Consider the following 16,869-nt stretch of genomic DNA (forward strand, 5'->3'; position numbering starts at 1 on the left):
CTTACAGGGGACTGGGTGCAAGAGAAGGGAATGGAATCCTTGCAGGGGACTGGGTGGGAGGGAATCCTTGCAGCGGAATGGGTGAGAGAGAAGTGGAGGGAATCCTTACAGGGGACTGGGTGCAAGAGAAGGGAATGGAATACGTGCAGGGGACTGGGTGGGAGGGAAGGGGATGGAAAATTTGCAGGGGACTGGCTGGGAGAGAAGGGAATGGAATCCTTGCAGGGGACTGGGTGGGAGGGAAGGGGATGGAAAACTTGCAGGGGACTGGGTGGGAGAGAAAGGGAGGGAATCCTTGCAGGAGACTGGGTGGGAGAGAAGAGGAGGGAATCCTTGCAGGGGACTGGCTGGGAGAGAAGGGGGGAGGGAATCCTTGCAGGGGACTGAGTGGGAGAGAAGGGGGAAGGAATCCTTGCAGGGGACTGGGTGGGAGGGAACACTTGCAGGGGACTGGGCGGGAAAGAAGAGGAGGGAATCCTTGCAGGGGACTGGGTGCAAGAGAAGGGGGATGGAATCCTTGCAGGGGACTGGGTGGGAGGCAATCCTTGCAGTGGACTGGGCGGGAGAGAATTGGAGGGAATCCTTACAGGGGACTGGGTGCAAGAAAAGGGAATGGAATCCTTGCAGGTGACTGGGTGGGAGGGAATACTTACAGGGACTGGGTGGGAGAGAAAGGGGAGGGAATCCTTGCAGGGGACTGGGTGGGAGAGAAGGCGAGGGCATTCTTGCAGGGGTCCGGCTGGGTGAGAAGGGGAAAGAATCCTTGCAGGGGACTGGGTGGGAGGGAATACTTGCAGGGGACTGGGCGTGAGAGAAGGGGAGGGAATCCTTGCAGGGGACTGGGTGCAAGAGAAGGGAATGGAATCCTTGCAGGGGACTGGGTGGGAGGGAATCCTTGCAGGGGACTGGGCGTGAGAGAAGGGGAGGGAATCCTTGCAGGGGACTGGGTGCAAGAGAAGGGAATGGAATCCTTGCAGGGGCATGGGTGGGAGGGAAGGGGATGGGATCCTTGCAGGGGACTGGGTGGGAGAGAAAGGGAGGGAATCCTTGCAAGGGACTGGGTGGGAGAGAAGGCGTGGGCATTCTTGCAGGGGTCCGGCTGGGAGAGAAGGGGAAAGAATCCTTGCAGGGGACTGGGTGGGAGGGAATACTTGCAGGGGACTGGGCGTGAGAGAAGGGGAGGGAATCCTTGCAGGGGACTGGGTGCAAGAGAAGGGAATGGAATCCGTGCAGGGGCCTGTGTGGGAGGGAAGGGGATGGAATCCTTGCTGGGACTGGGCTGGATAGAAGGGGAGGGAATCCTTGCAGGGGAGTGGGTGGGAGAGAAGGGGAGATGGAACCCTTGCAAGGGTCTGGGTGGGAGAGAAAGGGGAGGGAATCCTTGCAGGGAACTGGGTGGGAGGGAATCCTTGCAGGGACTGGGCGGGATAGATGGGGAGGGAATTATTGCAGGGGACTGGGTGGGAGAGAAGGGTAGATGGAACCCTTGCAAGGGACTGGGTGGGAGAGAAAGGGGATGGAATCCTTGCAGGGGACTGGGTGGGAGAGAAGGGGAAAGAATCCTTGCAGGGGACTGGGTGGGAGGGAATCCTTGCAGGGGACTGGGTGTGAGAGAAGGGGAGGGAATCCTTGCAGGGGACTGGGTGAAAGAGAAGGGAATGGAATCTTTGCAGGGGCCTGTGTGGGAGGGACGGGGATGGCATCCTTGCTGGGACTAGGCAGGATAGAAGGGGAGGGAATCCTTGCAGGGGACTGGGTGGGAGAGAAGGGGAGATTGAACCCTTGCAAGGGTCTGGGTGGGAGAGAAAGGGGAGGGAATCCTTGCAGGGGAATGGGTGGGGGGGAATGGGAGGGAATCCTCCCCGGGGACTGTGTGGGAGAGAACGTGCAGGAATCCTTGCAGGGGACTGGGTGGGAGGGAAGGCGGGGGTATCCTTGCAAGGGACTGGGTGGGAGGTAAAGGGATGGTATCCTTGTAGGGGACTGGGAGGGAGTGAAGGGGACGGAATCATTGCAGGGATTGGGTGAGAAAGAAGGGGAGGGAGTCCTTTCAGGGGACTGGGTGGGAGAGAAGGGGGAGAAAATCCTTTTATGGGACTGGGCGGGTGAGAAGGGGATGGAATCCTTGCAGGGGGCTGCATGGGAGGGAATCCTTGCAGTGCACTGGGCAGGAGAGTAGGGGAGTGAGTCCTTGCTGGGGACTGGGTGAAAGAGAAGAGAATGGAATTCTTGCAGGGGATTGGGTGGGAGGGAATCCTTGCAGGGGACTGGGTAGGAGAATAGCGGGAGGGAATCCTTGCAGGGGACTGGGCGGGAGAGAAGGGTATGGAATCCTTGCAGGGGACTGTGTGGGAGGGAATCCTTGCAGGGGACTGGGCGGGACAGAAGGGGGGGGGAATCCTTGCAGGGGACTGGGTGCAAGGGAAGGGAATGGAATCTTTGCATGTGACTGGGTGGGAGGGAATCCTTGCAGGGGACTGGGTGAGAAAGAAGGGGAGGGAGCCCTTGCAGGGGACTGGGTGGGAGAGAAGGGGGAGGGAATCATCCTTGCAGGGGACTTGGTGGGACGGAATCCTTGCAGGGGACTGAGTGCGAGGGAATCCTTGCAGGGTACTGGGTGGAAGAGAAGTGGAGGGAAACCTTGAAGGGGACTGTGTGCAAGAGAAGGGAATGGAATCCTTGCAGTGGAATGGGCGGGAGAGAAGGGTAGGGAATCCTTGCAGGGGAGTGGGTGGGAGAGAAGGGGGCGGGAATCCTTGCAGGGTACGGGGTGGGAGAGAACGGGGAGGGAATCCTTGCATGGGACTGGGCGGTAGAGAAGGGGATGGAATCCTTGCAGTGGACTGGGTGGGAGAGAAGGGGAGGGAATCCATGCAGGGTACGGGGTGGGAGAGAACGGGGAGGGAATCCTTGCATGGGATTGGGCGGTAGAGAAGGGGATGGAATCCTTGCAGGGGACTGAGTGGGAGAGAAGGGGAGGGAATCCTTGCAGGGGACTGGGTGGGAGGGAAGGGAAATGAATCTTTGCAGGGGACTGGGAGGGAGGGAATCCTTGCAGGGACTGGACGAGATAGAAGGGGAGGGAATCCTTGCAGGGCACTGGGTGGGAGGAAATCCTTGCAGGGGACTGGGTGGGAGGAAATCCTTGCAGGGGACTGGGCTGGAGAGAAGAGGAGGGAATCCTTCCAGGGGACTGGGTGCAAGAGAAGGGGGGAGGAAATCCTTGCAGGGGACTGGGTGGGAGGAAATCCTTGCAGGGGACTAGGCGGGAGAGAAGTGGAGGGAATCCTTGAAGGGAATTGGGTGGGAGAGAAGGGGTGAGGGAACTCTTGCAAGGGACTGGGTGGGAGAGAAAGGGAGGGAATCCTTGCAGGAGACTGGGTTGGAGAGAAGGGGGTGGGAATCCTTGCAGTAAACTGGGTATGAGAGAATGGAATCCTTCCAAGGGAATGGGTGGGAGAGAAGGGGAGGGAATCCTTTCATTGGACTGGGCAGGAGAGAAGGGGATGGAATCCTTGCAGGGGACTGGGTGCAAGAATAGGGAATGGAATCCTTGAAGGGGACTGGGTGCAAGAGAAGGGGGAGGGAATCATTGCAGGGGACTGGGTGGGAGGGAATCCTTGCAGCGGAATAGGTGGGAGAGCAGTGGCGGGAATCCTTACAGGGGACTGGGTGCAATAGAAGGGAATGGAATCCTTGCAGGGGACTGGGTGGGAGGGAATCCTTGCAGGGGACTGGGCGGGAGAGAAGGGGAGGGAATCCTTGCAGGGGACTGGGTGCAAGAGAAGGTGGAGGGAATCCTTGCAGGGGACTGGGTGGGAGGGAATCCTTTCAGCGGACTAGGCGGGAGAGCAGTGGCGGGAATCCTTACAGGGGACTGGGTGCAAGAGAAGGGATTGGAATCCTTGCAGGGGACTGGGTGGGAGGGAATCCTTGCAGCGGACTGGGCGGGAGAGAAGTGGAGGGAATCCTTACAGGGGACCGGGTGCAAGAGAAGGGAATGGAATACGTGCAGGGGACTGCGTGGGAGGGAAGGGGATGGAAAATTTGCAGGGGACTGGCTGGGAGAGAAGGGAATGGAATCCTTGCAGGGGACTGGGTGGGAGGGAAGGGGATGGAAAACTTGCAGTGGACTGGGTGGGAGAGAAAGGGAGGGAATCCTTGCAGGAGACTGGGTGGGAGAGAAGGGGAGGCAATCCTTGCAGGGGACTGGGTGGGAGGGAACACTTGCAGGGGACTGGGCGGGAAAGAAGAGGAGGGAATCCTTGCAGGGGACTGGGTGCCAGAGAAGGGGGATGGAATCCTTGCAGGGGACTGGGTGGGAGGCAATCCTTGCAGTGGACTGGGCGAGATAGAAGTGGAGGGAATCCTTACAGGGGACTTGGTGCAAGAAAAGGGAATGGAATCCTTGCAGGTGACTGGGTGGGAGGGAATACTTACAGGGACTGGGTGGGAGAGAAAGGGGAGGGAATCCTTGCAGGGGACTGGGTGGGAGGGAATGGGAGGGAATCCTTGCAGGGGACTGGGTGGGAGGGAAGGGGATGGAATCCTTGAAGGCGACTGGGTGGGAGGGAATCCTTGCAGGGGACTGGGCGGGAGAGAAGGGGAGGGAAACCTTGCAGGGGACTGGGTGCAAGAGAAGGGAATGCAATCATTGCAGGGGACTGGGTGGAAGGGAAGGTGATGAAAAACTTGCAGGGGATTGGGTGGGAGAGAAAGGGAGTGAATCCTTGCAGGGGACTGGGTGGGAGGAAAGGGGATGGAATCATTGCAGGGGACTGGGTGGGAGAGAAGGGGAGCGAATCCTTGCAGGGGACTGGGTGGGAGAGAAGGGGAGCGAATCCTTGCAGGGGACTGGGTGGGAGGGAATCCTTGCAGCGGACTGGGCGGGAGTGAAGTGGAGGGAATTCTTGCAGGGGACTGGGTGGGAGAGAAGGGGAGGGAATCCTTGCAGGGGACAGGGTGGGAGAGAAGGGGGAGGGAATCCTTGCAGGGGACTGGGTGGGAGGGAATCCTTGCAGCGGACTGGGCGGGAGTGAAGTGGAGGGAATCCTTGCAGGGGACTTGATGCAAGAGAAGGGAATGGAATCCTTGCAGGGGACTGGGTGGGAGGGAATCCTTGCAGGGACTGGGTGGGAGGGAATGGGACAGAATCCTTGCAGGGGACTGGGTGGGAAGGAAGAGGATGGAATCCTTGCAGGGGACTGGGTGGGAGAGAAGGGGGATGGGACCCTTGCAAGGGACTGGGTGGGAGAGAAAGGGTGGGAATCCTTGCAGGGGACTGGGTGGAATATAAAGGAATGGAATCCTTGCAGGGGACTGGGTGGGAGGGAAGGCGAGGGATTCCTTGCAGGGGACTGGGTGGGAGCGAAGAGTGATGGAATCCTTGCTGGGGACAGGGTGGGAGAGAAGGGGAGGGATTCTTGCAGGGTACTGAGTTGGAGAGAGGGGAGGGAATCCTTACTGGGGACTGTGTGAGAAAGAAGGGTAGGGAGTCCTTGCAGGGGACTGGGTGGGAGAGAAGGGGGAGGGAATCCTTTCATGGGGCTGGGCGGGAGAGAAGGGGATGGAATCCTTGCAGGGGACTGGGTGGGAGGGAATCCTTGCAGGTGACTGGGCGGAAGAGAAGGCGAGGGAATCCTTGTAGGGCACTGGGTGCAAGATAGGGGAATGGAATCCTTGCAGGGGACTGGGTGGGAGAGAAAGGGACGGAATCCTTGCAAGGGACTGGGTGGGAGGGAATACTTGGAGGGGACTGGGCGGGAGAGAAGAGGAGGGAATCCTTGCAGGGGACTGGGTGGGAGGGAATCCTTGCAGGGGACTAGGCGGGAGAGAAGTGGAGGGAATCCTTGCAAGGGACTGGGTGAAAGAGAAGAGAATGAAATCCTTCCAAGGGAATGAGTGGGAGAGAAGAGAAGGGAATCCTTGCAAGGGACTGGGTGGGAGGGAAGGGGATGGAATCTTTGCAGGGGACTGGGTGGGAGAGAAAGGGAGGGAATTCTTGCAAGGGACTGGGTGCGAGAGAAGGAGAGGGAATCCTTGCAGGGGACTGGCTGGGAGAGAAGGGGAAAGGGAATCCTTGCAGGGGACTGAGTGGGAGAGAAGGGGGAGGGAATCCTTGCAGGGGACTGGGTGGGAGGGAATCCTTGCAGGGACTGGGCGGGATAGATGGGGAGGGAATCATTGCAGGGGACTGGGTGGGAGAGAAGGGTAGATGGAACCCTTGCAAGGGACTGGGTGGGAGAGAAAGGGGATGGAATCCTTGCAGGGGACTGGGTGGGAGAGAAGGGGAAAGAATCCTTGCAGGGGACTGGGTGGGAGGGAATCCTTGCAGGGGACTGGGTGTGAGAGAAGGGGAGGGAATCCTTGCAGGGGACTGGGTGAAAGAGAAGGGAATGGAATCTTTGCAGGGGCCTGTGTGGGAGGGACGGGGATGGCATCCTTGCTGGGACTAGGCAGGATAGAAGGGGAGGGAATCCTTGCAGGGGACTGGGTGGGAGAGAAGGGGAGATTGAACCCTTGCAAGGGTCTGGGTGGGAGAGAAAGGGGAGGGAATCCTTGCAGGGGAATGGGTGGGGGGGAATGGGAGGGAATCCTCCCCGGGGACTGTGTGGGAGAGAACGTGCAGGAATCCTTGCAGGGGACTGGGTGGGAGGGAAGGCGGGGGTATCCTTGCAAGGGACTGGGTGGGAGGTAAAGGGATGGTATCCTTGTAGGGGACTGGGAGGGAGTGAAGGGGACGGAATCATTGCAGGGATTGGGTGAGAAAGAAGGGGAGGGAGTCCTTTCAGGGGACTGGGTGGGAGAGAAGGGGGAGAAAATCCTTTTATGGGACTGGGCGGGTGAGAAGGGGATGGAATCCTTGCAGGGGGCTGCATGGGAGGGAATCCTTGCAGTGCACTGGGCAGGAGAGTAGGGGAGTGAGTCCTTGCTGGGGACTGGGTGAAAGAGAAGAGAATGGAATTCTTGCAGGGGATTGGGTGGGAGGGAATCCTTGCAGGGGACTGGGTAGGAGAATAGCGGGAGGGAATCCTTGCAGGGGACTGGGCGGGAGAGAAGGGTATGGAATCCTTGCAGGGGACTGTGTGGGAGGGAATCCTTGCAGGGGACTGGGCGGGACAGAAGGGGGGGGAATCCTTGCAGGGGACTGGGTGCAAGGGAAGGGAATGGAATCTTTGCATGTGACTGGGTGGGAGGGAATCCTTGCAGGGGACTGGGTGAGAAAGAAGGGGAGGGAGCCCTTGCAGGGGACTGGGTGGGAGAGAAGGGGGAGGGAATCATCCTTGCAGGGGACTTGGTGGGACGGAATCCTTGCAGGGGACTGAGTGCGAGGGAATCCTTGCAGGGTACTGGGTGGAAGAGAAGTGGAGGGAAACCTTGAAGGGGACTGTGTGCAAGAGAAGGGAATGGAATCCTTGCAGTGGAATGGGCGGGAGAGAAGGGTAGGGAATCCTTGCAGGGGAGTGGGTGGGAGAGAAGGGGGCGGGAATCCTTGCAGGGTACGGGGTGGGAGAGAACGGGGAGGGAATCCTTGCATGGGACTGGGCGGTAGAGAAGGGGATGGAATCCTTGCAGTGGACTGGGTGGGAGAGAAGGGGAGGGAATCCATGCAGGGTACGGGGTGGGAGAGAACGGGGAGGGAATCCTTGCATGGGATTGGGCGGTAGAGAAGGGGATGGAATCCTTGCAGGGGACTGAGTGGGAGAGAAGGGGAGGGAATCCTTGCAGGGGACTGGGTGGGAGGGAAGGGAAATGAATCTTTGCAGGGGACTGGGAGGGAGGGAATCCTTGCAGGGACTGGACGAGATAGAAGGGGAGGGAATCCTTGCAGGGCACTGGGTGGGAGGAAATCCTTGCAGGGGACTGGGTGGGAGGAAATCCTTGCAGGGGACTGGGCTGGAGAGAAGAGGAGGGAATCCTTCCAGGGGACTGGGTGCAAGAGAAGGGGGGAGGAAATCCTTGCAGGGGACTGGGTGGGAGGAAATCCTTGCAGGGGACTAGGCGGGAGAGAAGTGGAGGGAATCCTTGAAGGGAATTGGGTGGGAGAGAAGGGGTGAGGGAACTCTTGCAAGGGACTGGGTGGGAGAGAAAGGGAGGGAATCCTTGCAGGAGACTGGGTTGGAGAGAAGGGGGTGGGAATCCTTGCAGTAAACTGGGTATGAGAGAATGGAATCCTTCCAAGGGAATGGGTGGGAGAGAAGGGGAGGGAATCCTTTCATTGGACTGGGCAGGAGAGAAGGGGATGGAATCCTTGCAGGGGACTGGGTGCAAGAATAGGGAATGGAATCCTTGAAGGGGACTGGGTGCAAGAGAAGGGGGAGGGAATCATTGCAGGGGACTGGGTGGGAGGGAATCCTTGCAGCGGAATAGGTGGGAGAGCAGTGGCGGGAATCCTTACAGGGGACTGGGTGCAATAGAAGGGAATGGAATCCTTGCAGGGGACTGGGTGGGAGGGAATCCTTGCAGGGGACTGGGCGGGAGAGAAGGGGAGGGAATCCTTGCAGGGGACTGGGTGCAAGAGAAGGTGGAGGGAATCCTTGCAGGGGACTGGGTGGGAGGGAATCCTTTCAGCGGACTAGGTGGGAGAGCAGTGGCGGGAATCCTTACAGGGGACTGGGTGCAAGAGAAGGGATTGGAATCCTTGCAGGGGACTGGGTGGGAGGGAATCCTTGCAGCGGACTGGGCGGGAGAGAAGTGGAGGGAATCCTTACAGGGGACCGGGTGCAAGAGAAGGGAATGGAATACGTGCAGGGGACTGCGTGGGAGGGAAGGGGATGGAAAATTTGCAGGGGACTGGCTGGGAGAGAAGGGAATGGAATCCTTGCAGGGGACTGGGTGGGAGGGAAGGGGATGGAAAACTTGCAGTGGACTGGGTGGGAGAGAAAGGGAGGGAATCCTTGCAGGAGACTGGGTGGGAGAGAAGGGGAGGCAATCCTTGCAGGGGACTGGGTGGGAGGGAACACTTGCAGGGGACTGGGCGGGAAAGAAGAGGAGGGAATCCTTGCAGGGGACTGGGTGCCAGAGAAGGGGGATGGAATCCTTGCAGGGGACTGGGTGGGAGGCAATCCTTGCAGTGGACTGGGCGAGATAGAAGTGGAGGGAATCCTTACAGGGGACTTGGTGCAAGAAAAGGGAATGGAATCCTTGCAGGTGACTGGGTGGGAGGGAATACTTACAGGGACTGGGTGGGAGAGAAAGGGGAGGGAATCCTTGCAGGGGACTGGGTGGGAGGGAATGGGAGGGAATCCTTGCAGGGGACTGGGTGGGAGGGAAGGGGATGGAATCCTTGAAGGCGACTGGGTGGGAGGGAATCCTTGCAGGGGACTGGGCGGGAGAGAAGGGGAGGGAAACCTTGCAGGGGACTGAGTGCAAGAGAAGGGAATGCAATCATTGCAGGGGACTGGGTGGAAGGGAAGGTGATGAAAAACTTGCAGGGGATTGGGTGGGAGAGAAAGGGAGTGAATCCTTGCAGGGGACTGGGTGGGAGGAAAGGGGATGGAATCATTGCAGGGGACTGGGTGGGAGAGAAGGGGAGCGAATCCTTGCAGGGGACTGGGTGGGAGAGAAGGGGAGCGAATCCTTGCAGGGGACTGGGTGGGAGGGAATCCTTGCAGCGGACTGGGCGGGAGTGAAGTGGAGGGAATTCTTGCAGGGGACTGGGTGGGAGAGAAGGGGAGGGAATCCTTGCAGGGGACAGGGTGGGAGAGAAGGGGGAGGGAATCCTTGCAGGGGACTGGGTGGGAGGGAATCCTTGCAGCGGACTGGGCGGGAGTGAAGTGGAGGGAATCCTTGCAGGGGACTTGATGCAAGAGAAGGGAATGGAATCCTTGCAGGGGACTGGGTGGGAGGGAATCCTTGCAGGGACTGGGTGTGAGGGAATGGGACAGAATCCTTGCAGGGGACTGGGTGGGAAGGAAGAGGATGGAATCCTTGCAGGGGACTGGGTGGGAGAGAAGGGGGATGGGACCCTTGCAAGGGACTGGGTGGGAGAGAAAGGGTGGGAATCCTTGCAGGGGACTGGGTGGAATATAAAGGAATGGAATCCTTGCAGGGGACTGGGTGGGAGGGAAGGCGAGGGATTCCTTGCAGGGGACTGGGTGGGAGCGAAGAGTGATGGAATCCTTGCTGGGGACAGGGTGGGAGAGAAGGGGAGGGATTCTTGCAGGGTACTGAGTTGGAGAGAGGGGAGGGAATCCTTACTGGGGACTGTGTGAGAAAGAAGGGTAGGGAGTCCTTGCAGGGGACTGGGTGGGAGAGAAGGGGGAGGGAATCCTTTCATGGGGCTGGGCGGGAGAGAAGGGGATGGAATCCTTGCAGGGGACTGGGTGGGAGGGAATCCTTGCAGGTGACTGGGCGGAAGAGAAGGCGAGGGAATCCTTGTAGGGCACTGGGTGCAAGATAGGGGAATGGAATCCTTGCAGGGGACTGGGTGGGAGAGAAAGGGACGGAATCCTTGCAAGGGACTGGGTGGGAGGGAATACTTGGAGGGGACTGGGCGGGAGAGAAGAGGAGGGAATCCTTGCAGGGGACTGGGTGGGAGGGAATCCTTGCAGGGGACTAGGCGGGAGAGAAGTGGAGGGAATCCTTGCAAGGGACTGGGTGAAAGAGAAGAGAATGAAATCCTTCCAAGGGAATGAGTGGGAGAGAAGAGAAGGGAATCCTTGCAAGGGACTGGGTGGGAGGGAAGGGGATGGAATCTTTGCAGGGGACTGGGTGGGAGAGAAAGGGAGGGAATTCTTGCAAGGGACTGGGTGCGAGAGAAGGAGAGGGAATCCTTGCAGGGGACTGGCTGGGAGAGAAGGGGGGAGGGAATCCTTGCAGGGGACTGAGTGGGAGAGAAGGGGGAGGGAATCCTTGCAGGGGACTGGGTGGGAGGGAATCCTTGCAGGGGACTGAGCGTGAGAGAAGTGGAGGGAATTCTAGCAGGGGACTGGGTGCAAGAGAAGGGAAATGAATGTTTGCAGGGGACTGGGAGGGAGGGAATCCTTGCAGGGACTGAACGAGATAGAAGGGGAGGGAATCCTTGCAGGGCACTGGGTGGGAGGAAATCCTTGCAGGGGACTGGGTGGGAGGAAATCCTTGCAGGGGACTAGGCGGGAGAGAAGTGGAGGGAATCCTTGAAGGGGATTGGGTGGGTGAGAAGGGGTGAGGGAACCCTTGCAAGGGACTGGGCGGGAGAGAAAGGGAGGGAATCCTTGCAGGAGACTGGGTTGGAGAGAAGGGGGTGGGAATCCTTGCAGTAAACTGGGCATGAGAGAATGGAATCCTTCCAAGGGAATGGGTGGGAGAGAAGGGGAGGGAATCCTTTCATTGGACTGGGCAGGAGAGAAGGGGATGGAATCCTTGCAGGGGACTGGGTGGGAGGGAATTCTTGCAGGGGACTGGGTGGGAGGGAAGGGGATGGAATCCTTGCAGGGGACTGGGTGGGAGGGAACACTTGCAGGGGACTGGGTGGGAGAGAAGTGGAGGGAGTCCTTGCAGGGGACTGGGTGCAAGAGAAGGGAATGGAATCCTTCCAGGGGAATGGGTGGGAAGGAATCCTTGCAGGGGGCTGGGTGGGAAAGAACTGGAGGGAATCCTTGCAGGGGACTGGGTGCAAGAGAAGAGAATGAAATCCTTCCAAGGGAATGAGTGGGAGAGAAGAGAAGGGAATCCTTGCAGGGGACTGGGTGGGAGAGAAGGGGAGATGTAACCCTGGCAAGGGACTGGGTGGGAGAGAAACGGGAGGGAATCCTTGGAGGGGACTGGGTGGGAGGGAACACTTGCAGGGGACAGGGCGGGAGAGAAGTGGAGGGAATCCTTGCAGGGGACTGGGTGCAAGAGAAGGGAATGGAATCCTTGCAGGGGTCTGGCTGGGAGAGAAGGGGGGAGGGAATCCTTGCAGGGGACTGAGTGGAAAACAAGGGGGAGGGAGTCCTTGCAGGGGACTGGGTGGGAGGGAATCATTGCAGGGGACTGGGCGGGAGAGAATTGGAGGGAATCCTTGCAGGGGACTGGGTGCAAGAGAAGGGAATGGAATCCTTGCAGGGGACTGGGTGGGAGGGAATCCTTGTAGGGACTGGGCGAGATAGAAGGGGAGGGAATCCTTCCAAGGGATTGGGTGGGGGAGAAGGGGGGATGGAACCCTTGCAAGGGACTGGGTGGGAGAGAAAGGGGAGGGAATCCTTGCAGGGGACTGGGTGGGGGGAATGGGACAGAATCCTTGCAGGAGACTGGGTGGGAGGGAACACTTGCAGGGGACTGGGCGGGAGAGAAGACGAGGGAATCCTTGCAGGGGACTGGGTGGGAGGGAATCCTTGCAGGGGACTGGGCGGGAGAGAAGTGCAGGGAATCCTTGCAGGGGACTGGGAGCAAGAGAAGGGAATGGAATACTTCCAGTGGAATGGGTGGGAGGGAATCCTTGCAGGGGACTGGGTGGGAAAGAAGTGGAGGGAATCCTTGCAGGGGACTGGGTGGGAGAGAAAGGGAGGGAATTCTTGCAAGGGACTGGGTGCGAGAGAAGGAGAGGGAATCCTTGCAGGGGACTGGCTGGGAGAGAAGGGGAAAGGGAATCCTTGCAGGGGACTGAGTGGGAGAGAAGGGGGAGGGAATCCTTGCAGGGGACTGGGTGGGAGGGAATCCTTGCAGGGACTGGGCGGGATAGATGGGGAGGGAATCATTGCAGGGGACTGGGTGGGAGAGAAGGGTAGATGGAACCCTTGCAAGGGACTGGGTGGGAGAGAAAGGGGATGGAATCCTTGCAGGGGACTGGGTGGGAGAGAAGGGGAAAGAATCCTTGCAGGGGACTGGGTGGGAGGGAATCCTTGCAGGGGACTGGGTGTGAGAGAAGGGGAGGGAATCCTTGCAGGGGACTGGGTGAAAGAGAAGGGAATGGAATCTTTGCAGGGGCCTGTGTGGGAGGGACGGGGATGGCATCCTTGCTGGGACTAGGCAGGATAGAAGGGGAGGGAATCCTTGCAGGGGACTGGGTGGGAGAGAAGGGGAGATTGAACCCTTGCAAGGGTCTGGGTGGGAGAGAAAGGGGAGGGAATCCTTGCAGGGGAATGGGTGGGGGGGAATGGGAGGGAATCCTCCCCGGGGACTGTGTGGGAGAGAACGTGCAGGAATCCTTGCAGGGGACTGGGTGGGAGGGAAGGCGGGGGTATCCTTGCAAGGGACTGGGTGGGAGGTAAAGGGATGGTATCCTTGTAGGGGACTGGGAGGGAGTGAAGGGGACGGAATCATTGCAGGGATTGGGTGAGAAAGAAGGGGAGGGAGTCCTTTCAGGGGACTGGGTGGGAGAGAAGGGGGAGAAAATCCTTTTATGGGACTGGGCGGGTGAGAAGGGGATGGAATCCTTGCAGGGGGCTGCATGGGAGGGAATCCTTGCAGTGCACTGGGCAGGAGAGTAGGGGAGTGAGTCCTTGCTGGGGACTGGGTGAAAGAGAAGAGAATGGAATTCTTGCAGGGGATTGGGTGGGAGGGAATCCTTGCAGGGGACTGGGTAGGAGAATAGCGGGAGGGAATCCTTGCAGGGGACTGGGCGGGAGAGAAGGGTATGGAATCCTTGCAGGGGACTGTGTGGGAGGGAATCCTTGCAGGGGACTGGGCGGGACAGAAGGGGGGGGAATCCTTGCAGGGGACTGGGTGCAAGGGAAGGGAATGGAATCTTTGCATGTGACTGGGTGGGAGGGAATCCTTGCAGGGGACTGGGTGAGAAAGAAGGGGAGGGAGCCCTTGCAGGGGACTGGGTGGGAGAGAAGGGGGAGGGAATCATCCTTGCAGGGGACTTGGTGGGACGGAATCCTTGCAGGGGACTGAGTGCGAGGGAATCCTTGCAGGGTACTGGGTGGAAGAGAAGTGGAGGGAAACCTTGAAGGGGACTGTGTGCAAGAGAAGGGAATGGAATCCTTGCAGTGGAATGGGCGGGAGAGAAGGGTAGGGAATCCTTGCAGGGGAGTGGGTGGGAGAGAAGGGGGCGGGAATCCTTGCAGGGTACGGGGTGGGAGAGAACGGGGAGGGAATCCTTGCATGGGACTGGGCGGTAGAGAAGGGGATGGAATCCTTGCAGTGGACTGGGTGGGAGAGAAGGGGAGGGAATCCATGCAGGGTACGGGGTGGGAGAGAACGGGGAGGGAATCCTTGCATGGGATTGGGCGGTAGAGAAGGGGATGGAATCCTTGCAGGGGACTGAGTGGGAGAGAAGGGGAGGGAATCCTTGCAGGGGACTGGGTGGGAGGGAAGGGAAATGAATCTTTGCAGGGGACTGGGAGGGAGGGAATCCTTGCAGGGACTGGACGAGATAGAAGGGGAGGGAATCCTTGCAGGGCACTGGGTGGGAGGAAATCCTTGCAGGGGACTGGGTGGGAGGAAATCCTTGCAGGGGACTGGGCTGGAGAGAAGAGGAGGGAATCCTTCCAGGGGACTGGGTGCAAGAGAAGGGGGGAGGAAATCCTTGCAGGGGACTGGGTGGGAGGAAATCCTTGCAGGGGACTAGGCGGGAGAGAAGTGGAGGGAATCCTTGAAGGGAATTGGGTGGGAGAGAAGGGGTGAGGGAACTCTTGCAAGGGACTGGGTGGGAGAGAAAGGGAGGGAATCCTTGCAGGAGACTGGGTTGGAGAGAAGGGGGTGGGAATCCTTGCAGTAAACTGGGTATGAGAGAATGGAATCCTTCCAAGGGAATGGGTGGGAGAGAAGGGGAGGGAATCCTTTCATTGGACTGGGCAGGAGAGAAGGGGATGGAATCCTTGCAGGGGACTGGGTGCAAGAATAGGGAATGGAATCCTTGAAGGGGACTGGGTGCAAGAGAAGGGGGAGGGAATCATTGCAGGGGACTGGGTGGGAGGGAATCCTTGCAGCGGAATAGGTGGGAGAGCAGTGGCGGGAATCCTTACAGGGGACTGGGTGCAATAGAAGGGAATGGAATCCTTGCAGGGGACTGGGTGGGAGGGAATCCTTGCAGGGGACTGGGCGGGAGAGAAGGGGAGGGAATCCTTGCAGGGGACTGGGTGCAAGAGAAGGTGGAGGGAATCCTTGCAGGGGACTGGGTGGGAGGGAATCCTTTCAGCGGACTAGGTGGGAGAGCAGTGGCGGGAATCCTTACAGGGGACTGGGTGCAAGAGAAGGGATTGGAATCCTTGCAGGGGACTGGGTGGGAGGGAATCCTTGCAGCGGACTGGGCGGGAGAGAAGTGGAGGGAATCCTTACAGGGGACCGGGTGCAAGAGAAGGGAATGGAATACGTGCAGGGGACTGCGTGGGAGGGAAGGGGATGGAAAATTTGCAGGGGACTGGCTGGGAGAGAAGGGAATGGAATCCTTGCAGGGGACTGGGTGGGAGGGAAGGGGATGGAAAACTTGCAGTGGACTGGGTGGGAGAGAAAGGGAGGGAATCCTTGCAGGAGACTGGGTGGGAGAGAAGGGGAGGCAATCCTTGCAGGGGACTGGGTGGGAGGGAACACTTGCAGGGGACTGGGCGGGAAAGAAGAGGAGGGAATCCTTGCAGGGGACTGGGTGCCAGAGAAGGGGGATGGAATCCTTGCAGGGGACTGGGTGGGAGGCAATCCTTGCAGTGGACTGGGCGAGATAGAAGTGGAGGGAATCCTTACAGGGGACTTGGTGCAAGAAAAGGGAATGGAATCCTTGCAGGTGACTGGGTGGGAGGGAATACTTACAGGGACTGGGTGGGAGAGAAAGGGGAGGGAATCCTTGCAGGGGACTGGGTGGGAGGGAATGGGAGGGAATCCTTGCAGGGGACTGGGTGGGAGGGAAGGGGATGGAATCCTTGAAGGCGACTGGGTGGGAGGGAATCCTTGCAGGGGACTGGGCGGGAGAGAAGGGGAGGGAAACCTTGCAGGGGACTGAGTGCAAGAGAAGGGAATGCAATCATTGCAGGGGACTGGGTGGAAGGGAAGGTGATGAAAAACTTGCAGGGGATTGGGTGGGAGAGAAAGGGAGTGAATCCTTGCAGGGGACTGGGTGGGAGGAAAGGGGATGGAATCATTGCAGGGGACTGGGTGGGAGAGAAGGGGAGCGAATCCTTGCAGGGGACTGGGTGGGAGAGAAGGGGAGCGAATCCTTGCAGGGGACTGGGTGGGAGGGAATCCTTGCAGCGGACTGGGCGGGAGTGAAGTGGAGGGAATTCTTGCAGGGGACTGGGTGGGAGAGAAGGGGAGGGAATCCTTGCAGGGGACAGGGTGGGAGAGAAGGGGGAGGGAATCCTTGCAGGGGACTGGGTGGGAGGGAATCCTTGCAGCGGACTGGGCGGGAGTGAAGTGGAGGGAATCCTTGCAGGGGACTTGATGCAAGAGAAGGGAATGGAATCCTTGCAGGGGACTGGGTGGGAGGGAATCCTTGCAGGGACTGGGTGTGAGGGAATGGGACAGAATCCTTGCAGGGGACTGGGTGGGAAGGAAGAGGATGGAATCCTTGCAGGGGACTGGGTGGGAGAGAAGGGGGATGGGACCCTTGCAAGGGACTGGGTGGGAGAGAAAGGGTGGGAATCCTTGCAGGGGACTGGGTGGAATATAAAGGAATGGAATCCTTGCAGGGGACTGGGTGGGAGGGAAGGCGAGGGATTCCTTGCAGGGGACTGGGTGGGAGCGAAGAGTGATGGAATCCTTGCTGGGGACAGGGTGGGAGAGAAGGGGAGGGATTCTTGCAGGGTACTGAGTTGGAGAGAGGGGAGGGAATCCTTACTGGGGACTGTGTGAGAAAGAAGGGTAGGGAGTCCTTGCAGGGGACTGGGTGGGAGAGAAGGGGGAGGGAATCCTTTCATGGGGCTGGGCGGGAGAGAAGGGGATGGAATCCTTGCAGGGGACTGGGTGGGAGGGAATCCTTGCAGGTGACTGGGCGGAAGAGAAGGCGAGGGAATCCTTGTAGGGCACTGGGTG

The 16,869-nt window shown here is 59.2% G+C and overlaps 1 protein-coding gene across 1 annotated transcript in view; it reads right to left on the reverse strand.

The window, feature by feature from the left end:
- LOC138742039 (mucin-2-like) overlaps window positions 1-16,869 on the reverse strand; it is a 198,115-nt gene that overhangs the window by 114,097 nt on the left and 67,149 nt on the right. The window contains exons 16-25 of the mRNA XM_069896231.1: window positions 16,676-16,862; window positions 15,827-15,951; window positions 15,187-15,306; window positions 10,201-10,387; window positions 9,352-9,476; window positions 8,712-8,831; window positions 5,465-5,651; window positions 4,616-4,740; window positions 3,976-4,095; window positions 654-801 (exon numbers count right to left, since the gene is read on the reverse strand). Of these exons, the coding sequence (XP_069752332.1) occupies window positions 654-801; window positions 3,976-4,095; window positions 4,616-4,740; window positions 5,465-5,651; window positions 8,712-8,831; window positions 9,352-9,476; window positions 10,201-10,387; window positions 15,187-15,306; window positions 15,827-15,951; window positions 16,676-16,862 (1,444 nt within the window). The remainder of the gene's footprint in view (window positions 1-653; window positions 802-3,975; window positions 4,096-4,615; window positions 4,741-5,464; window positions 5,652-8,711; window positions 8,832-9,351; window positions 9,477-10,200; window positions 10,388-15,186; window positions 15,307-15,826; window positions 15,952-16,675; window positions 16,863-16,869) is intronic.

Source organism: Narcine bancroftii, chromosome 8 (genome assembly GCF_036971445.1).
Source record: "Narcine bancroftii isolate sNarBan1 chromosome 8, sNarBan1.hap1, whole genome shotgun sequence".
Lineage (NCBI taxonomy): Eukaryota > Metazoa > Chordata > Chondrichthyes > Torpediniformes > Narcinidae > Narcine > Narcine bancroftii.